Source organism: Suncus etruscus, chromosome 4 (assembly GCF_024139225.1).
Source record: "Suncus etruscus isolate mSunEtr1 chromosome 4, mSunEtr1.pri.cur, whole genome shotgun sequence".
Taxonomy (NCBI): Eukaryota; Metazoa; Chordata; class Mammalia; order Eulipotyphla; family Soricidae; genus Suncus; species Suncus etruscus.
The window spans coordinates 121,305,152-121,329,191 of NC_064851.1; the positions used below are offsets into that span (position 1 = coordinate 121,305,152).

The window sequence follows — 24,040 nt, forward strand, 5'->3', positions numbered from 1 at the left end:
GGGGTATTCTTTTTTTTTATAACTGAAATCCAACTACAAACATGTTCATAATCATGGTACTTAAATATATTAAAATAAAATAAAACATTAAATTGTCTTTTAAGATAAAATTAAAAAAAAGAAAGTCTAAATAGCTCACAATGTATTTGATCTAGATTTTCATTTAATTTTTCCATAAAAAAGTGACAGTTTTTTTTCAATTTTTAACAGTAACACTAAAAGACTTAATATTAAGTAATCCCTGGCTTCCACCTGCTATATGTTAAAGCATGAAAATGTTCAACTAGTTCACAGACTAGATAGTATTTATCTTTCCCTAACTCATTTTTCTTATAAAAGTGTTACTAAAATTCATTGCATAAATCTTTAACAGTCCATTAATTCTCTTTCTCTCCCACTAGGTTTGACACTAATGGTTTTCCAAATAAGATTTAGTTTTATTATCTCTAAAGTTTTCAACTTTTTCAATACTATGAGTATTTTAATACCTTGATGTTAACACATCAACATTTAAAGAAATTGAAGTGATTTATATTTTAAAAAGCAGATTACTTTTACCCTTTTCATAGCCATCAGATTTTTCTGTAGAGATCTCCTATAACTGAGAACTTAGTTTTATATCTTAAGTTTCTTATAAAAATGCAATGGTGGATGAGACTGAAGTGATAGTACAGGGGTTAAGGCATGTACCTTGAATGTACCCAAACCTGGTTTTATCCATGGCACTTTATATGGTCTCCTGCCAGAAGAGATCCCTCATTAGAGAATCACACCTGAACACCAGGTACGTCACTTCCTCAATGCAGTGGTGTTAAAATCCAAAAAAAATTGATTAAAATATTTCAAAATATAGTTATTTGAATCTGATATGGTGACATATTTAAATTAGTACTACCTACAATAAATCAAGACAATATAGGAAAAGGTTAGTCTAAAAACTCTGGAAATACAATGCTTTCCTATATTTCTCTAAATTTTTGTCTGTTGTCATGGTATCCTTGATAAACTACATTAATATTAAAGGTTATGTTTTTTAAATAATTAATAAGATGATACTAATAAGGTGTTTTCTTTTGCAGTCATCTGGGGTATATAAGGAGTTAAAAGTTTGGAAAAGAGCACACAATCAATATACTTTATATAGGGGTTGAAAATAATTTACAAAATTAATTTAATAAAAGGGCTATAACAGTAACAATTTTTAACAAAGAACAAATTGTCTGAACTTGCATTTGAGAACACATTTAAACAAAAGTTGACCTAATATAAAAAATATGCCATGAACTGATATTTGACAAAAGGTACAATAAATGTTAATGGTCATGCTAAAGACCTGAAGTTTACACCATCTCTATGTGTTTCTAGACAATTTTTAATTTTAAGTTCTTGAGTGTGTTAAACATAGGTAACAGTGGTCCAATATAAGTGGACATATTCAAAATATTTGTTAAAATAGAACACTAATTTTCTTTATAGCACACCAGATAAAATAAATTAACATATATATTTTAGCCAGCAGCTCATGGTTATTAACTCAAACTATAGAATAGTATTGTTTGCTTTCAAACTTCTAGTACTATGATTCCTAAAATATCTACAGTTGGTATTTGAATTGGCATGCCCTTCTGAAAGAAACAACAGGCTTATGCTGAATGTTTTTGTTCCATAAGTTTCCCCTAAATTTTATATTACATGGAAAAGTTTTGTAATATAAAATATTTAATATTCATGTCAAGATTCTACAGCACTTGGTAGAACAAGCAGATTTTTGTATTAAAGCAGTTGGGTTTCAACATCTAAAGTTTGACTATAACTCTAGGTATTTTTCATACCTTACTTGAACTCAGTTCCTAAACTATAAAATGAGAATATTCCCTAATACTAAGGGTTAGTATTCTGTTTCAAAAGAGCTAGCAGATGTGCCCAGGATGGAGCTACGTATAGTGTAGTACAATTGATGTTAATGCTTTATTCTCTTTTTTCCCACTTGTGAAATATTTTGGTTAGTTGTAGATTAGTGAGAAAAAAAGAATTTACTGGAATAAGTTAGTTCCACTAAAAAGCTGTGGTGCTGCAGCTAACAGCTATGCATATCCAAAGTAGCATTTATTCAGATGAAAATAGTGTCTTTATCATGTATTTACATTTTATAATTCATATGCAAGAAAAGATTTTCCTGTGTGTATATTTATAAAAAATGAAGAATAATCCCCAGATATTAAATGTTGAATGTTCATGGACAGGTAACAGAGACAAAATTATTTTATAAAGCAATCTACATCAACATCAAAAATATCAAAATAGTTTTTCTAAAGGAAAGAGACTTTTAAAAAATTAACTGGTAAAAATTAGAAGTTCCCATAATTTGTCCATGCAACCTTCTAAGAAAAATATTACTTCAAACAGAATTCTAGCAGAACTTGGCACATTATGTTTTAACTTTTCCACACCCACTACTTTTCTCCGTTACTCAAACAATTGCATACACATATATACACTAATATTAAAAATCACACGTGGCCTTAAAGCAGAAAATTCATTTTCTACAAGCTCAGGTCACTATGTTTGTGCCCAATATCTTCAGTATGCAAATGGGTATGTTTTGGGGACCCGATAATTAGCTTACATTACTATGTTCAACTTTTCAATGGTGTCTAAGAGGTTTTGTTTGATCATGTGCAAGAAATCTAAGGCATTATAAGTAGTTGTTCCACAGGACAAGCTTTGTCTTTGCAATGATATATACCCTTGACACCTTTAATAAGTCTTTAATCTTTAAATGCCAATTAGAAGACATTCATAATCTACAGATGGTTGGTTCAAAGATCAAAAGCTTGTTTAAAAATATATTTATGGAATAGCACCATAGAAAGTCTTTCAGAATCAAAACCTTTTCCCAACTTTTTTTTTTTCAAATTGAATCCAGGTAGAGAAGAAAAAAATGAGATCTTTCAATTCTTACAAAGCCTATTTCTGCTTCATTTCATTTCATTTCATTTCATTTTTTAAATACAACATTAACCAGGACAACATCAACAATAACTACAACAGATCAACAATAAGAGAAAGACAATAGCAGCAGTAGTAACTTGAGTATGAACCATCCAGGCAGTCTTTTAGAAGAGTCATGTTCACACCTGTTAGGAGTTTTCTCATAAAGTTGCAAAGACATCACAAGGCTTATTGGATTTGATGTGAAAAGGCAGCGCTCCCGCAGGAAAAAAAATAAACTGAATGTACTGATCAACTGGGCATCTTCCAGTACATCAACAAATGATGTCAAAAGTAACTGCAATTGTTGACACTACTGACATTTCAAACTTGTGAACCTATCAGTAAACTGAAGTCTCAAAATCATTGGTCTTTCAAAGGGTTAATTTTGCCCACTCGCAAAAATAATGAATGACATAGTCCAGTTTTCAAACATCATATGCAACCCCATTTAAAGTACAAACAATCCTCCAAAGACTCCATTTCTATGACATCTTCTATGGATCTGGTTTAACAATGTTTCCAAGATACAAAGCCAAAGCAAATCTTCTAAAATTTTAGAAGGTATTTTTCCAGTTCATGACTTGCAAGAGCACTTGATTCCCCCCACCCACCCCAATTCTGAAAAATTATCCAGAAGAACATTCTTCGGGTCATAAATTCTGACTGGTCTGCATTGCAAGAGAGATTTGTAGAGCAAATACTGTACACAAAGCGTGTGGAGTCTTCCTTACAGCACTTCCTTAATCCAGATCATCCAGCATGCAGTTCAGTATCTCAGTAATGCAGATCAGGTGATCTGGAAACTGCTCTTTCAATACAGAAAGTTCTGGTCTCACACGTTTCTTCTGCTCAAACCCATTATAGAAAACAGTTGTACTAATCTCTTCCGTTTAAAAAAATGACTTCTCTCCATTACGTACATTCCTGGATGTTCCAATGGAGCTTTTGGTGTTAATTTTTGGTATGCGTAGAATCTGGACCTCTAATGCTTTTGTACCTTAGATGAAATCCTTTCTTATTGATTGTGTCATCAGTGTGAAAATGAATTAAAACTGTGTCCCCGATGGAATAGATCTCTTCTGGTGGCTGAAGAAAAAAACAAATATGCATATAAATAATTAATATATTTAATCACTATTCTTTCTCATGTAACTCGTGTTTTGAACTATTTAGTTTACCATTAAACCATCTCAACAACCTAGGAAGGAAGATATGAATATATTTTTCTTTCTGCACAACTTGAGTGCCAATCAGGAAAACAAATAACATGTTTAAATATCACATAGCTACTATGAGATGTAGCTGAGCTTGGAAATGCTTTAATGTGTTTCCAATTTTTGCAACTTGGTATATTTTTTCCAAGCTTTTAAGCCAAGTTCCATTGATTTATAAGTACATAAAATTAGGTTCAGTTAGGTTGAAGAGATGTTTAATTTACTTTAGAAGCACTCTGAGTCAAAGTGATTTTTTAGAATTCAAACCACTCTGCCTTCTTATTATAACACGATGGTCGAGAAAATCTGCATTTCACTTCAGTTGCCATTTGGAAAGGATTTTCATAGTGCTATCTAAGCAGTAGGTAATGGGTAGAGGCACACATTAAAAAAAGGAGAACAATATATGTCTCCAGAAGACCATTTGACATTTCCACTGTGAGTCCTGGGGGATGAGCATTGTGAAAATTTTCAGCTCTGCTTACTTTCTATGGGGATATCCTTTGAAATCTATGTGCCACTCATGCATGTGCTCAATAAATGAGTCACACACTGAAATGAGACAACATTCTTGCAACACTGCTAAGTCCACTCATCCACAATCATATATTTACTGAAATGATTTTGATCTAGAAAGGATGTATATTCTTTATTTTTCCTGTTATGCTTTTATTTAGGAAGGCGACAAAATTCTAAAAAGTGTTTGTTTACATAGAGTGCCTTTATATCATTAGATTTTAATATATAAATATATTTTGTTGCATGATCTGACATAAATTTAAACGTGTGGACAGTAACAAGACATTACAATTACTGAGTCCAATTGTCTCTAGAGACAAAAAAAGTGCTAAGTGGAATAAATTGTATGTGATTTTTTTAATAAAACTTTGGAACTGTATTATGATGACTACCTCCACCACCAATCAATAGACACATTTATCATGACGATGATACTTACCCCTGATCCACAGAATCGACCAAGCCCCACAGCTGTTGAATCAAGGCCATTGAAGAGCTCAACATAATCATAGCCACAGTCAGCTTCTTCTTCCACTTCAAAAATCTGGAAGGATAACTCGAGCCTAGAGCCCTGTTCTGATACTAACAGCCATTCACAGTCAGTCTGTCCTGGGTAGTTATTGTCACCAAATTGAGCATGTGAGTACAGGTCTCTGGGCTTGGGCTCTGCTTTCAATCGGCCACCACACTCTGCCCAGAGTAAAAAAAATGAAAAAAAAAAAAAAGGCTTAAGTTTTAACAGGTCCAATAATAATTGCTTTTTAATACAACTATTTTTTAATGTCTACAAATTTTCAGCATCAGATCTGGTTCCCAACCAGGAGGAGTCTGCAGTGCAATCGAAAATGACTGGCATCAACTGGATACTGACTACTGGGTAGGAATCTCAGCTTCAACAACTACTAACTAGACCCTGGGTAAGGGATGTTATTTCTCTAGTCCACAGTTTTCAAGGGTGGCTGTGACAATACCGATCTTAGTGGGATAAGAATTGAATTAATAAATGAAATAAAACAGGAGCTGTTGTATAGATATATTAAATATTTTACTGCTATGCCTTCAATTTTTAGTAGCAAATAGTTTTTTATGCTGAAAAATAAGTCTTACTACAAATTCAATTTAAATATAAGAATGCATATCCTAAAAAAAGTTATAAAAATCAACACCTTGCTTAACAAAAATAAAGACTATTAGTTACCTTTGTTTGTTGTTCCAGAACTAAATCAAATATATGGTGTATTTAGTTTTAAGTTTAAAATATGAAATACATTTATTGATTTTTAAAGAGGTATAAATATAGGCTGTAGTTTCATCACTAGAGTTAAATATACCAAGAAAATAAAAAGCATAAATATTTAGTGTAATTTAGAGAATAAAACAAATTCTCAGGTACACTTTGTATTAAAAAATTCCAACATTTTAAAACTGAAAATTAAATCAGGAGTGAAGAAATTAACAGTATTCCCTCAACTCAATAGACATACTAACACATGCTCAGTGTGTGCGGGGTGAAATGGAATTTGAAAGGTATATGAATAGTGATAGGGAAAAAATAGTTTATCTTTATCTCAGTCAACCATTGAGACATTCCTGGGAAATATTCATCTCAGTGTTAAGACCAGAAAATTTTCAGAAAAAAGTGACATGAGCTGGAAAAATAAAAAATGAAAATCCAATGTACACTGATCTAAACAATATATATATAAAGTGGAGACCACTTATAACAATTTTAGTTATGGATTGGTATCTATGAGTATGGATTAGTAGCCAACATTCAAACTTGGATCATTACTGTTTGTATTATGGTTTACTCAAATATATATAGATCATTTGAAATAATTAACTATTTTGAATTGGCCAAGATAAGCCCTAATCCTATATATCTAAACAATATAATCTCATCCTGACTAGAGGCTTCCTCATACACAATTGCATATTTAGGGTACTTTGTGCTATACTAAAAATTTTTCAGGTAGGGTTTTAATTATGATAATAGTTTCCATAGAGGTAACCATCTGTCATGTGATGAATCAAATGGCCCAAGGTCTTCCAAGTGATCAGTGGTAGATCATATACAATCTACTGGTACAGGTACACTATTACATACATTTGTAACTGCAAGGAAATACACATGTTTCAAACAACTCCTGAACACTGGAATCTGATGAGCTGTTTTATTTTCTTTTGTTTTGGGCCACATCCAGTGGCACTCAGGGGTTACACCTGGCTCTGGGCTCAGAAATTGCCCCTGGCAGACTCGGGTGACCAGATGGGATGCCAGGGATAAAACCCAGGACCATTCAGAGTTGGCAGCAGGCAAGGCAAATGCTTTGCCTCTGTGCTATCACTCCGGTCCCCTGATGAGCATTGGATGACACATCTTGAATCCCCTAGTCTGGAAGCCAAGTATCCCTTTCCCACCACGGCCCCTCTCTGATCCGAATTACTCCAAGAATTATTCTCTCCTTAGGACAGAATTCCACTGCCAAATTTCCTGGGCCCCAATCCAAGTTCTGCTCTTTCTCAGCTGTGGAACTCCGTCCCGTACTTTATTTCTAGCTTCTACATAATAGTTGTATTGCAGGATCTAGAAGAGTACACAGGGTCTAAAGGAGAAAGGAACTGCTTGAAAGATTCCCAGGACATAGATAAAAAGTCATATATGTGTAAATTCATCATTATTGTTATTGTTTTCCAGGAAGTGCCATACTCCAAACTAGAAATCTATTAAAACATAAATAGAAAAGTCAGGAAAACAGAAAAATAAATTAAAATACTTTTACTCTTCTATGATCAAAGGGAAAGTATTTTTATGAGGATTAAGAAAATATTGGATGAGTTGGGCAGAGAAATAGCACAGTGGTAGGGCGTTTGCTTTGACGTGGCCAACCCAGGACAGATGGTGGTTCGAAGCCCAGCATCCCATATGATTCCCCGAACCTGCCAGAGGCAATTTTTGAGCACCAAGCCAGGAGAAACCCCTGAGCACGACCGGGTGTGACCCCAAAACAAAAACAAAACAAATATATTGGATGAGAAATCCTTCTCATCCAATATACATATATTGAAAGCAATGCATTTATTAACAAATATTTTTTTATAAAAGTCTTCCTATTCTTAAAATTGACCAATTTATTTTCAAACTAAAAAAGGAGTCAGTGCTGATATGACTTTTATTACTTTTATTGCACAAATCAGGATGAGCAGAAGATGAGAAGACAGTGAATTCCTGTCCTATTTTGTGGAAAGAAAGTTGCAAAAACCAGGATCCAGAAGAAGCTGTTTACTACCGGCCTAAGTTTGGAACAAAAAACTAAGGGCATAAAGTAGTTGACCAAAAAGGGAAAAGAAATTTTATAAAAAAAACTTTGTGAATCTGAAACTGATGGTTAGGTGTTGTGAATATATTTTTTTCAAAAAGTCTAGAAAATAACAACACTCAAAAGCAAATATTTTAAAGTCCATGTAAAGGGCAGACTGTATACCCATGAATCATTGCTCCAATTTATTAATCTGGTATAATTTCAACCAGGGAAAGACTCGGCAGGATAATTTTTTTAAGGAGAAGCGTTTGAATATTTAATGCACAAAATATATGATCTTGTATAATGCCCTGAAAGAAATTCTGTGAGCAGATAATAATTGGGCACACAGAAAAGCAAATGCTTATATGAGTGTTTATATAATTTTATCGTAATTCTTTAAATTATAATCAACGTAACATTTAACCCAGTCCCTTGACTAGAAGTTTTTTAGAGTCAACTCTTTTCCTCCAAATATCCTTACTCATTTACAAGGTCAGAAAAATATATTAAAATATTCATTTAGGTGGAGACCACCCACAAACAGCCGGTGGAGGCAAAAGCCGGCTCCCTGTGTGTAACACAAGGCGGGGAAAATCCGCGAAAGTACACAGGCCTAGTGGGGCCCAACTGTGAAAAACTGTGAGTGTGACCTGTCTATGTCTGTCTACTGTCCTCTTGCGTGAAACTCTTGTGAGTGGGGCAAAAAGAGGCTCCAGAAACCTTGTTCGCCCAGAAGCCATTTTCAGGGAGGGACTACAGAGCATGAAAACTGGCTAAGCTTTGCAAAAGCCGGCTCCCTGTGTGTGACACCAGGCGGGGAATATCCGCGAAAGTACACCGGCCCAGTGGGGCCCAACTGTGAAAAACTGTGAGTGTGACCTGTCTATGTCTGTCTACTGTCCTCTTGCGTGAAACTCTTGCGAGTGGGGCAAAAAGAGGCTCCAGCGGAGCATGGCCGCTCCGCTTTGCTACGCGGCCGTGCACTCTTTCTAAGGAAAGAACTCCATTGCAACAAGAAGGAAAAATCACACTAAGAACGGCGCTATATCACAGAAGCAAACATTTCTCTCTGGACTGTCTTCTCTGTTGCATGCTCGGGCCTAAGATTTGACCCAGTGTGAGGCTTCATCCACGGAGGACTCCCCTCCCTTAGAGGCAAGTCAGCCCATCCAGAAAGGGAGGAGCCAGAGGAGTGTGCTGCCTGCATCATGACAATGAATACCACCACAACACGTAGAAAAACCCACAATACAAGTGTGACAATGGGGAAACAACGCAGGCCAGCATCAGACATAGAGAATGAAGATGACAATTCTGAGGACCAGATAATGACCAACCAACTAATCAAACTCTGAGATAAGGACTTTAGACTAGCAATATGGAAGATGCTCAATGGACTCCAAGAAACCATGGATCGAGTTGAACAGAACACTAATAAGAACCAAGAAAATATGAAGACAGAAATCACAAAACTCCAAACTGAAATAACATGTCAACTAACAAGACTGAAAAAGTCAGTAAACGAAGTGAATGACAAAATGGATAAGCTCTGGGACAGGGTATCAGAAGCTGAGAATAGACTTGGTGCTGTGGAAGATGAGATACATAACAATTCCATACAGCAGGAGAGATTGGACAAAAACTTAAAGCAAATGAGCAGACAATGGAAAAATTAGTCAAAGAATGGGAACAGATGAAAATAGAAGTCTATGATAAGATCAACAGAAACAACTTAAGAATCACTGGAGTCCCAGAGACACAGGAAGAAAATTTCCAGGAAGAATCAACGGTCAAGAACATCATTAAAGAGAAACTTCCAGAGCTAAAGAATATATGTGATCAAATCCTGCATGCCTGAAGAGTACCAACCAAAAGAGACCCCAGAAAAACCACCCCAAGACACATCCTAGTCACAATGACAAATCCCACAGATAGAGACAGAATTCTGAAAACAGCAAGATCACGTTCAAGCAAGCTTCCCTGAGATTTACAGCAGACCTGTCACCAGAAACACTCAATGCCAGAAAGCAGTGGTGGGATATTGTGACAAGACTGAATGAAATGAATGCTTCACCCAGAATACTATACACAGCAAAACTTACTTTCCGGTTTGACGGAAGAATACATGGTTTCACAGACAAAAAACAGCTCAGAAACTTCACAGACACAAAACCAGTCTTAAGAGAAAAACTGAAAGACCTAATCTAAGACAAGACTACCCAAAAGACACACCAAATTTCAAAATAAAGATGGCGTTAAATCCCAGGACAATTCTTTCTCTCAACGTCAATGGACTAAATGCACCAGGTAAGAGACACAGAGTGGCTAAATGGATCAAAAACCTCAATCCAACCTTCTGCTGCCTACAAGAAACGCACCTGAATAGTCAGAACAAACATAGACTCAAAATAAAAGGCTGGAGAAAAATTATCCAAGCAAACAACACCCATAAAAAAGCTGAAGTGGCCATACTAATATCAGATAATGCAAACTTTATACTCAGGAAGGTTGTAAGGGAAAAAGATGGACATTTTATATTATCAAGGGGTACGTAGAGCAGGAAGAATTCACTCTCCTAAACATATATGCACCAAATGAGGGGCCAGCAAAATATTTAATACAACTGTTGACAAATCTGAAAAATAATATCAACAACAACACAGTAATTGTGGGGAACCTTAAAACGGCTTTGTCAACACTGGATAGGTCAACCAGACTGAAACCCAACAAGAATATACTAGACCTGAGGAGAGAAATGGAAGAAAGAGGCCTAGTGGATATATATAGGACACTCCATCCCCAGAAACCTGGATACACATTCTTCCCCAATGTACATGGGACATTCTCCAGGATAGACTACATGCTGGCACATAAAACATACCTCCATAAGATCAAGAGGATAGAAATTTTGCAGACTACCTTCGCTGACCACAAGGCTCTGAAATTATTTGTGAACTCCAAAGGGACTCAGAAGAAACACTTTAACACCTGGAAGTTAAACAGCCTCATGCTCAATAACCAGTGGGTCCGAGATGAAATCAAGGAGGAAATCAAAAGGTTCCTGGAAACAAATGACAATAAAGACACAAACTATCAGAACTTATGGGACACAGCAAAAGCAGTACTGAGAGGAAAATTTATAGCTTTGCAAGGCCACATCAGGAAGGAAGAAGGAGCTTACCTCAGTAGCTTAATGACACAGCTAATAGAACTAGAAAATGCTCAACAAAAGGACCCAAGAATAGGAAGACAGAAGGAAATAACAAAGCTGAGAGCAGAAATCAATGAAGTGGAAACTCAAAAAACAATCTGAAAGATCAACGAAAGCAGAAGTTGGTTCTTTGAAAAAATAAACAAGATTGATAGACCACTGGCAAACCTAACAAAGAAAGAGAGAGAGAGAAACTTGAAAACTCGTATCAGGAATGAAAAAGGAGAGATCACTACTGATATGACAGAGATTAAAAGGGTAATCAGAAACTACTTTGAAAAACTCTACGCCACTAAAAATAAGAACCTGGAAGAAATGGATAAATTCTTGGACTCTTATAATCTTCCACGGTTGAAGGAAGAGGATGTAGCATATCTAAACACCCCCATCACCATTGATGAAATTAAAACAGTAATCAAATGTCTGCCGAAAAACAAAAGCCCAGGTGCAGATGGATTCACTAATGAATTCTATCAAACTTTCCAAGAGGAACTACTGCCAATCTTGGCAAGATTCTTTCATGAAATTGAACAAACAGAAACACTTCCAAATAGCTTTTATGAAGCCAACATCACCTTGATACCTAAACCAGACAGAGACGCTACCAAAAAAGAAAATTACAGACCAATATCACTGATGAATGCAGATGCAAATATCCTCAACAAAATCCTGGCAAATAGGATTCAATGCCTCGTTAAAAAGATCATCCACTATGGTCAAGTAGGTTTCATCCCAGGAATGCAAGGCTGGTTTAACATCAGTAAATCTATCAACATAATACACAGCATCAATAACAAGAAAAATAAAAACCACATGATCATATCAATAGATGCAGAGAAAGCATTTGATAAGGTCCAACACCCATTCTTGATCAAAACTCTCAGCAAGATGGGAATGGAGGAAACCTTTCTCAATACAGTGAAGGCCATCTACCACAGGCCAGTGGCAAATATTATCCTCAATGGAGAAAAACTGAAAGCCTTCCCTCTAAATTCTGGCACAAGACAAGGCTGTCCTCTCTCACCACTCCTATTCAACATAGCACTGGAAGTACTTGCTATAGCGATTAGGCAAGAAAAGGATATCAAGGAAATCCAGATAGGAAAGGAAGAAGTCAAGCTCTCACTGTTTGCAGATGACATGAATCTCTACTTAGAAAACCCTAAAGACTCTATCAAAAAGCTTCTAGAAACAATAGACTCATATAGCAAGGTGGCAGGCTACAAAATCAACACACAAAAATCAATGGCCTTTCTATACACCAATAGTAATAAGGATGAAATGGACATTAAGAAAACAACCCAAATTCACAATAGTGCCACACAAACTCAAATATCTTGGAATCAACTTGACTAAATATGTGAAGGACCTATACAAAGAAAACTAGAAAACTCTGCTCCAAGAAATAAGAGAGGACACACGGAAATGGAAATGCATACCCTGCTCATGGATTGGCAGGATTAACATCATCAAAATGGCAATACTCCCCAAGGCATTATACAGATTTAATGCCATCCCTGTAAAGATACCCATGACATTCTTCAAAGAAGTGGATCAGACACTTTTGAAATTCATTTGGAACAATAAACACCCTCGAATAGCTAAAGCAATCATTGGGGAAAAGAATATGGGAGGAATTACTTTCCCCAACTTTAAACTGTACTACAAAGCAACAGTTATCAAAACAGCATGGTATTGGAATAAGGATAGGTCCTCAGATCAGTGAAATAGGCTTGAATACTCAGAAAATGTTCCCCAGACATACAACCACCTAATTTTTGATAAAGGAGCAGGAAATCCTAAATGGAGCAGGGAAAGCCTCTTCAACAAATGGTGTTGGCACAATTGGATAGCCACTTGCAAAAAATTGAACTTAGACCCCCAGCTAACATCATGTACGAAGGTAAAATCCAAATGGATTAAAGACCTCGGTATCAGCTCCAAAACCATAAGTTATATAGAACAGCACATAGGCAAAACACTCCAGGACATTACAGGCATCTTCAAGGAGGAAACTGCACTCTCCAAGCAAGTGAAAGCAGAGATTAACAGATGGGAATATATTAAGCTGAGAAGCTTCTGCACCTCAAAGGAAATAGTGCCCAGGATACAAGAGCCACCCACTGAGTGGGAGAAACTATTCACCCAATACCCATCAGATAAGGGGCTAATCTCCAAAATATACAAGGCACTGACAGAACTTTACAAGAAAAAAACATCTAACCCCATCAAAAAATGGGGAGAAGAAATGAACAGACACTTTGACAAAGAAGAAATACACATGGCCAAAAGACACATGAAAAAATGTTCCACATCACTAATCATCAGGGAGATGCAAATCAAAACAACGATGAGATACCACCTCACACCCCAGAGAATGGCACACATCACAAAGAATGAGAATCAACAGTGTTGGCGGGGATGCGGAGAGAAAGAAACTCTTATCCACTGCTGGTGGGAATGCCGTCTAGTTCAACCTTTATGGAAAGCGATATGGAGATTCCTCCAAAAACTGGAAATCGAGCTCCCAAATGATCCAGCTATACCACTCCTAGGAATATACCCTAGGAACACAAAAATACAATACAAAAACCCCTTCCTTACACCTATATTCATTGCAGCACTATTTACCATAGCAAGACTCTGGAAACAACCAAGATGCCCTTCAACAGACGAATGGCTAAAGAAACTGTGGTACATATACACAATGGAATATTATGCAGCTGTCAGGAGAGATGAAGTCATGAAATTTTCCTATACATGGATGCACACGGACTCTATTATGCTGAGTGAAATAAGTCAGAGAGAGAGAGAAAAACGCAGAATGGTCTCACTCATCTATGGGTTTTAAGAAAAATGAAAGACACCCTTGTAATAATAATTTTCAGACACAAAAGTGAAAAGAGCTGGAAGTTCCAGCTCACCTCAGGAACCTCACCACAAAGAGTGATGAGTTTAGTTAGGGAAATAACTACATTTTGAACTGTCCTAATAATGAGAATGTATGAGGAAAATGGAGAGCCTGTCTAGAGTACAGGCGGGGGTCGGCTGGGGCGAAGGGAGACTTGGGACATTGGTGATGGGAATGTTGCACTGGTGATGGGTGGTGTTCTTTACATGACTGAAACCCAAACACAATCATGTATGTAATTAAGGTGTTTAAATAAATTTAAAAAAATTTATACAGCACTCAGAAAAAAATATTCATTTAGCCAGACAACGAGTATTTTAAAATTATTGTTTAAAAATCCTCTCCAAGCTTCTTGAGCAGATGTCTTATACTGAATTGTTGGAAGGAGAAAAATAAAGCTGAATAAGAAAGGCACCTAGAAGAGAATATGGGTGATCTTCAATTATATTTAAGTAGAATGTTTTAAAACTTTTTGCCAAAATGTTAAGATACTGAAGAGTTTTGTAATTTGACATAGAAATGCTTTTAGTGGTCATTCTAATTTAAGTTAGATAGAAATAATTTATTTTTAAGGAGTTTACTAATGTATAATTTGATTTTTCAATGTCATTGACAAATAGAGCTGTTTTATGTTACAGAAAAGAAGTCCGATATGTCAGACAACGCAATTTTAAAATACACTATTTTCTCCATATTGCCCCTCTTTTTTTTGTATTATTGTCTTAACCTCAGAAAGAATATATAGAAAAATTTTTATTGAAAGTTTTGTTCCCTTCAATCATATTATTTAAAAGCTGAAATCAGAATATTTATTATGTGATTAAAATAAACTTGAACCTGTCAGAGAAAGGCAATGCCCCTTTTCAATAAACTTTACTTCTCATGAATTTGTACAGCATTTACTAGTGAAAAACAGTAACCATAAAACTAATTTTCAGTATAATCTTAATTGTTTTTACAAAATTCATAGAAGCTCTCTTCTTGCAATAGAATTTAATTTGCTAAGTATATTTTATAGTCCTTCAATAATAGCTACATGTATTTTAGAATCCATTAATTACTGAATAAATGCTTTTTATGTGTATCAAAAGTTGACATATGTTTTTATTTGGACTAGCCAGTCTTATAAGAAGCTGTTTAAAAATTGAGTTTTGTTCACCATCTCAAATTTTTAGAGTAAGAGAAAAGATAATATGTAGATTCTGAAATAATTAAAATTCAGGCTTTATTATCACTTTAGGAATTTTGTGAGATTAATGAGCCCACTATATTTTTAAATTATTCACCTGAAAATGAGGTAATATGTGAATCATGTAGCTCATTTGGAATTTCAATGTATTTTAACTGTATGTGTGTTTTCAAGGAAATGTGACAAAACCATTGGTTCTATACAGAATACCTATTATATGTAGACTTGCCATTGGTTATATACCATTGGATTTCTAAATGGATATAAACTCTAAAAATGATGGGTATTCAGAAGCATTGAAAATAAAGGATCATGAAATTTTATAGTTGTAAGAAATCTTGAGATTATTGTTTTTCATGTAAGAAAATGAGATTAAATATTTTCTTTAAGATTCTCAGCTAGAAAATGGTGATTGAACCATTAGTTGACACTCTGTACACAATAACATTTTCCCTCTCACACAAATTAATGGAACTATAAGTTTTTACTGATAAAAGAATTTATAATAGATCACTTCAAAATTATATATTAGTCTTAAAAAACTTTGATGGCATATTTCACACTGCATTCTCAGAACCTGTATTAACCAGAATATTGGTTATTGGTATCTATCATAATAATTTATAGTACAAAATTATGATTCCATATATATTCTGTATATAGATATAGTGCCATTAATTCTGTGCTACTAGATAAATATTGATGACAGTTTAACTTCAGATTTTTAACCAAAAATACATGTCAGTTATTAGGAAAATATTAAAGAATATTTCTACAGTCTACGAACTATTTTTATTAATTAAAATAATAATCATTCAAAATAATTGATTTGTACCATTAATGCATTAAAATAATTATTAGATTAAAGCAGGTGACTACCCTGAAAATAAATGTATACTATTGTAAAATTTACTAACATGCACACTGATTAGATAATAAATAATATTAGACAATAACTGATATTATGATTTCTAAAATAATATTCAACAAAAATTATTCAAAAACATTCAAAAATATTATTACACTAAAACTTTCATGTATGAATTTATAACACGGAAACTACTTTAGTTTATACTTCAAGAATGCCACAAGGTGTCAGTATAGGCTAAATGACTTTATAAATATCTGAAATAAGCTGATTTTTTTAAACTGAAAAACAAACAAACACTTCCTAAACATTTACAGAGCTTATTAAATTGACTCTAAATTATACTTAATACTACTTTGCCTGCATTTAAACATTTTTATAAATTAAATTTTTATTTCTGAATGATGTGTAGAACTGATGAAATTAATCCATAACATTGAAATTAGGGATTATGAATAAAAAATCAAGTTGTATACCACATACAAAAAATGAAACTAAAAGAAGCTTTAAGTTCAAATCCAAAATGTGTGTATATTATATATATATATATATATATATATATATATATATATATATATATATATATAAATGTAAAAACTAACCAAATATCATTAGCTAGGCACCATAGGCATCTATTCAACTGATAAATATAATATATATACAACCCAAACTGCTTAATGTGAAATATATTATATATTCAGAAATATTTTCATAATGCCCTGAACTTAGATGAGATTAAGTTATTGTCTTTCACCAACATAATATTTTAAAGGCAACAGCTACACAGCTCTCCTTTATTTCATATTCTGTCTCCATGTAATTGCTTCTTCTGTTCTTTCAGAATCATTTAAGATCATATTCTAGAATGCATTACATCCACTAGAAAGGAAAGTTGAAACTTAGGCGGACAAGATAAGAAAGACGCTGATTTTGCTGACCTGTAGAATGTGTGGCTTGGAAGCCTTTTCTTTGAACAGATGCATCAGAAACAAACCTAACAAACATTTTATTTCCAGTGGCCACAAGGGGCTCTGGGATCTTGCTGCCACAAAGCCGTCCAAGAATGGGAGATTTTTCTGTTTCTCCATCAAAGACTTCCAGGTGATCATAAGCACATTCTTGATGCTGCTCAATCTCAAACTCACTAAAGGCCTATTTAAGCAAACAAACAAAGGATAAATTAATCACATGAGTTCTTTTGGGCAGAATTACATTTCAATGAAGTATGTTTAGCACATTCAAATGATTTTAATCTATATAACTGAAAGGGGTTTGAAGTCAATCAAATATAAAATCTCTGGGAAAATGTAATGACGAAAGCAATATACTTATGTAAATTTGACTATTTGATTATTGCAGTTAATTGTGATTAAATTAATTCTAGACAATTTCTTATAAGCAAAATATCAATATAATTATGAATTTATGTGGAACATATAGTAACTTTTTTAAATTTTAATATAATTATTATTTTAATCATAGTGGGTTACATATCATTGACAATAATATTTTAGGTACATATTATCATAAAACCAGGGGAATTCCCACCACCAAGTTGTCCTCCCTCCACCTCCGTTCCTGTCCTACCTCCCATATCCTCTTCCCTCACCCACGGGGCTGCTAGAATAAGTGTTTTTTTTAAGCAACTTGATAAAAATGCATTCTTCCTGATTCTGAAAATCAAAGTTCTGAACATAATACAACCTTTTGGCCTACCATAGTTTGAAAGAAAATCCCAAAGATTACATTTTTTCCACAAAAATTGAATTTAGGGTATCTTAAGTTCCTAATATATTAATTAATATAATAATTAAAATAGAGTTTTACTATATACTAACAGAATGTATTATTAGAGAAACATGAATTTAGAGAATTATTTTATTTTCAGATAGATTGTAAACTTATTTTAGTCTAGGATCTTAATATGCCATGTCATAAAAACTATACTTCACCTGTTCTGCATTGATTTTTATGTGGAGATTATAGCAAATTCTTAAACTTTCAGAGGCCTGAGAGATAATGCAGTGGGTAGGATACTTGGAAAGCATGCCCTGACATTGATTCCAAAGCACCGCACAGCACCCCAAGTATGACCTCTGTGGGTATGCCTACATGGTCCCTACACCACACAATCCAACTAATAATTCATATTTAGGCCCCTGTTTAAGCTACCTGGCCTTCTGGACAAAAATTACCAGGAGGTCCCTTGGATACCAGAGTATTATTGGGAGGCCCAAATCAATAAATAACAGTAATAACAACAATATTTTATTACATGTCCAATACATTATATAGCTAAAGAAAAGTTTTATTAAGTTTAACTTAAAATCCCATTCAACGTGTTGATAGTTCCAGAAATTCCAGATTATTTACCATTACTAATTAACACTTTCTTTTTCCAGAAAACTCTGTATACAGTCAAGAAATAAAGCATCATCACTTTTACATCATCACAAAGTGAACATAATGCTTGATAATTCACTCATTTTATTTTATAAAGTTTTAAAATTATTATTGAAATATTTTCACACAAATGTTTCATGTGCATGCTTTCTTAAAGGCCATTTTATAAAGCAATCACAAATCTCAGTTTCACGATAGCATCCATTTTATGATTTTCAAAGAAAAAGTTTTCAAAGAAAATTCCCCCTAGGTCTAACCATTTATCTAGAATATACCATACTATCACCTATGTGTATTTCCTGTCTTGTGAATGAGAGGAAAAAAATGGGAGAAGTGGTTTATATTACTTCAGGAATGAAACACAGGAATAAAGAAAGATACGTAAATAGAGAAAAGTAATTTTTTAAAGAGGACCGAGATCTCGTAACTCAGACCTCTCTGTGCTAGTTAACAAGTGTCAATAAAATGACTGTCTTTCAACAGTCATGATTTGTTAAAATCACCATGGGTTAAAAGGAAATGTTTAATTCATAAAACCGAAGATACTTTAGAGTTAAAAAAAATCATATCCAGTATAAGTAACCTCACTTTAAACTAAAACAGTACAGGAAAACATAATAAATAAGGAGACAATAGTGGGGTTTATTTATCCTGAAGTTTGACATGAAAAGCAGGACATCACAGAAGGATTTGTCACAATCATTGCTTACAATCCCGGCAGAATAGTGCAGACAGGGATAGATGCAGAAGAATCTGGTGGGCTAGTTGGCTAGAAGTCAGGGTAAGTCTGGATATTTAGGGCCAATCTCATGCATGGAAAACTGTTGAAATAACAGCTTTTGCAGTCTACTCAGGATTTCATAACACTGGGTCTCATATGCATATGGGTCTCGTATGTAAAAGTACCAATTTTTAATTGGTTGGAAACTATTAAGTGACTTACCTACACCGAGAGTTCTTTCTTAAACTTGAAACTTTAGAATATCTCTCTGTCTCTCTCTGTCTCTGTCTCTCTCTGTCTCTCTGTCTCTCTCTGTCTCTCTCTCACTCACTCACTCACACACACACACACACACACACACACACACACACACACACCAACTATTCTTTCAACTAGGTAGGACAATACCAAAAGCTGAAAGTACTCTCAAGTTAAGAAAATAGGCTCTTCAGGATTTAAAGTCCTGGCCTCCCTCTAAGGAACAGAAGAGCCCACTGTGCCAAAAAGAGCATTTTAAGAAAGCAAGAAGGATTCTGAAGTATAAATTTAAAACATGGAATCAGAATTTTGTTTTATTTTCTGGGTTATCCAATTGTGCTCATGGGTTACTTCTGGCTCTGCACTCAGAGATAGCCCCTGGCAGGCACTGGAGACCATATGGGATGCCGAGATTCAAACCACCCTCCATCCTGGGTAGGCTTTGTGCAAGGCAAACACCCTATTATTGTGCTATCTCTCTGGCCCCAGAATCAGAAACTTTTAGGGCACAGTTGTCCCATCCATTGGTTGGTCCATTGAAAACAATGAATGAAATAACTAAAGAGCATTGTGCTGGATGTCTGGGGCAAATCAGCACTGTTTAATTGAACAGCAACACAGCACAAAGTGGCCTGGAGCTGGTCAACTGAAGGGCACCTGATAATTGGTCTGAGGATAACGTGGGGACAACTGGTTCCAGTTTTTTATTAAATCATTAATGTAATCAGGATTCTGTAAGGGTCAATTTAGGCAATGGGTTTATAAGTGATGTTTCTTTACATTACATAATCAACTCACTTCCACTGAGGTCTAAGTGAATTTTCATTTTGGAAAAGATGGTAACTTATCAGGTGCCACCCTGTAAAGCTGGGGTGGTCCTTTGTCTGGAGTCACTTTAACCTAAACACTCTGCCATACATAGCACAAACATGACTAACTCAGCATTCCAACTCTTAAGATCATTGGAACATCGACAGAGAAATCTTCTGATGTAGTGACTTCAGCTCAATAAAAAAAATGTCTACGGCCAAGAGATGTAGGGCCCAAGGGAAACTGGAAAAAATGTGAAGGCCTCCAAATGATAAAATGAGATTCATAATTTATCACTTTATTCTACACACATGCTGAGCTTTGAATCTCTAAAGACATAAAAAAAACCCAAAAACAAAACAGAATGTGAACATCCCAACCTTCAAGTACCAAAGCCAAAAGACTCATTCACAAATCTTTCTACTTCACAGGGATATAGATCAAGTTTATATATGGATGGTAAGGAATTCTGGTCTGTTAAACAAATATAAATTTCCATTCTAGACATTTTTTCAAGCATTTACACCAACAATATGCACATCAAAATATTTAAAATTTAATACTTGATTCATTATTGTACTTATTTATATTAAGGTTACGAATCAAGACCTTAGAGAGACCACAAACAAGCAAAATATCTGATGAGCTCTGGTGAAAAATCCTAATGCATTTCCCCAAGGTAAACAAAGAGATTAAAGACTCCAATTCAAAGGAAATAAAATTGAATTCTGAGTTCAGGTCATGGAAAGAAGAACTGTGTGTTTCTGGAATACCCAGGCAAACTTAATCTCCCTAGGTGGCCACAAGCCAAACATCGATACAGAGTCTGCACATCTAACATCTGCAGAGGTGCTTTCAGTAAAAAAAATACAGGCACTGGCAAAGGGATAAATCCATTCAGATTAACTACATATACTCACAAAGACAAGATAATGAAATGATAGGGCTTAATGTGGAAATAAAATTGTGCCAGGATGTCTATTTAACTAAGGGAATTAAAGAGACTGATGCAATTTGAGCAGCTGTGAGATAAGATTGAGAGCGCCCTGACCCCAACCATCTTGCGTCTTTTCCTGTCTTCCATAGAACTATCATTTGGTTTCCCACAAGTTATTGGATGGATTGGGGGAGGGTGGTGGAAAAAAGTGGTAGTGGAATACAAACTCCTCTCTTCTTTTCCCGGAGTCTGCTACAACTATAATCAAATAGAGTTTTTTAATGGATATGAGTAGCAAATTAAATAAAACTGGTTGTTTTTCTCTTTTTCCTTTTTTTTATAAAATAATATCTTTATTTAATCACCATAATTACAAACATGTTTGTATTTGGGTTTTAGTCATAAAAAGAATACCCCTTCAACAGTGCAAAATTCCCATCACCAATGCCCCCCATCTCACTCCACCCCACTCCCTGCCTATCTTTGAGACAGGCATTCTACTTCTCTCACTCATTACCATTGTCATGATTGTTGCTAGTGTAGTTATTTTTCTAACTGTACTTTTTCTTTTAAAAAACATCGAACATAGACCAGAGCAATAAGCACAGTGGGTAAGGTATTTGCCCTGCACGCAGCTGACCTGGTTTTAATCCCCAGCATCCCCAAGACTATAAGGAGTGATTTCTGAGCACAGAGCCAGGAGTGACATCTGAGCACTGCCAGGTCTGACCCAAAACAAAACAAAGCAAAAGTAATAATAAATAAAAATAAAAAATGTCCAGCATATCAAATGGTCAATTGCAAGTACATGTTAGCAAAAGTCTAAGAAATGATAATAAAATAAAAAAATAATATAAATGCAATAGTGTACCTGCAGTATGCTCCCAAATCCAGATTTTCATTTGGTCATTTTATTTTTAGTGAAGAGTAATTCATAATATAAAAACGTAACACGAATTGTTGGAGACAGTGTACTGTCAGAGATCAATTTTTCTGTCTTCTGTCTTTTATGCAGCCTTTCACCTAAGGCTGCCTACCTGCAGACTTTGCTGTAAGCTTTTGAGCTAACAGGAAAGGTATTTCGCAGCTGAAGGAGATTTTCTTTGAAGCCAAAGAGAAAAGTGAACACCCCAATGCCAGTTCCAGATTTAGGCCACTCCCTTTAGCTTCTTTCCGGAGTTAATAGCTATGCTTCAAAAACCTGCCCCTTCACAGACTGATGTTAGCTCCAGATAAGCGGGCTGCAGATCCCACTTTGGAGACATAAGGTCTCCCTCCCCTCTGAATATTTTACTGCCTTTGTTCTATAGCCTTCGCGCCAAAAAGTATGATTGACATGTCCTTTTTACCTGCCCATTTCTCCTCCTCTATATAAGAGATGCTGGACCAATAAATTTTACCTCTGACCGGATATTTCGCCTGAGGTCTTCATTACTAATCTCTCTCAGATTTTTTACAGGTGTGGTTGTTCTTTTAACCCAGCCAAATAAAGGTGCGGACGTTCAAGAGCCTCCCAGCCGCTTCCCCGCTGGCCGGGCCCCTCCGGGGGGCTTTAGGACCCCGCATTTTGGCACCCAACGTGGGGCTCGGAGACCACCACACTCGGACGACCAGAGAACGGCGTGTCCGGAGCTGTTTTGTAAAACGAAGAAGAAAACCCCATCCGGGTAAGCGTGGAAACAGTCAGCCTTGATCAAAATAAACTGCAGTATATTCGTCGTCCCCCCCGCCGCCCCCTAATTGGCTTTTGGGGGCTTCACTCATTGGATCCGCGACCATGAGTGTTACGCTAAGTACTGAACTTAAATTCATTAAAAATATACAGTCTGAATTAAAAAGCAGACATAGAGGTTACCAAAAAAGATATTTGTAATTTCTTTATGTTTTGTTCATGATGTTTGCCAAAAATACCCATTGAACTCGCTACCATGGGTGTCACGTTAAGTACCAAACTTAAATTCATTTAATATATACAGTCTGAATTAAAACGCGAACAGAAGTTACCAAAAAATATATTTGTAATTTCTTAATGTTTTGTTTATGATGTTTGCCAAAAATCTAGTTTTCGGGGCTCCCTGTCGCTTTAAATATCTCAGTTTCTTCCCTCCTTTAACCCTTCATCTTCACTTCTGCCTGCAATCTCTGAGCTGAAATCCTAAAAAAAAAAAGCCCGCCGCTTTTTTTCTCTCTTCCCTGCGCTGTAAAGCTTGGTCTCTAAGCTCTTAAAGGCGCACTACACATTTTCCAAACCCCAACTTGTCAGCAGCTCTGTGCCTGAGTCACTCTCCAAAGTCTGTGTCACAGCAACTAACTTCTACTAACCCCCGCCGCCACTCCCTTCTCGTACACCTGCACCCCCCACAGCCCCCCGCGGGGCAGAGTGCGGGCGAGCAAAAAGCACTCGTAGCTGCAAACTATGGACGCTGGTTCTACCTCCGCCGCAGCCACGATTCCACTTCCAAATTCCAACTCTGATTCAGAAAAACAGGATGCTCACACACCCTATACCATCTCTCCTGTCGAGTGCAAAACCAGCGCTACTACCTTTCCTGTCTTTCTCCCTAATGGAAAAAGTCTTCCCCCGCCTGCTCAGTAGCCTCTGCCGCTGCTCTCTTCTCAAACGCCTCCCACTGGTCCCCACACCCCAGGGGAACAAATTCTAAATGCCCAAAACGCTCAGTCTGTCCCTCCTCTCACCGC

General features: G+C 35.6%; 1 protein-coding gene across 1 annotated transcript in view; it reads right to left on the bottom strand.

Moving 5' to 3' along the window:
* Window positions 1-3,736: 3,736 nt before the first annotated feature.
* Window positions 3,737-24,040, bottom strand: part of TLL1 (tolloid like 1) — a 244,932-nt gene continuing 224,628 nt past the window's right edge. The window contains exons 19-21 of the mRNA XM_049772340.1: window positions 17,150-17,363; window positions 5,167-5,417; window positions 3,737-4,080 (exon numbers count right to left, since the gene is read on the bottom strand). Of these exons, the coding sequence (XP_049628297.1) occupies window positions 3,946-4,080; window positions 5,167-5,417; window positions 17,150-17,363 (600 nt within the window). The 3' untranslated portion in view covers window positions 3,737-3,945. The remainder of the gene's footprint in view (window positions 4,081-5,166; window positions 5,418-17,149; window positions 17,364-24,040) is intronic.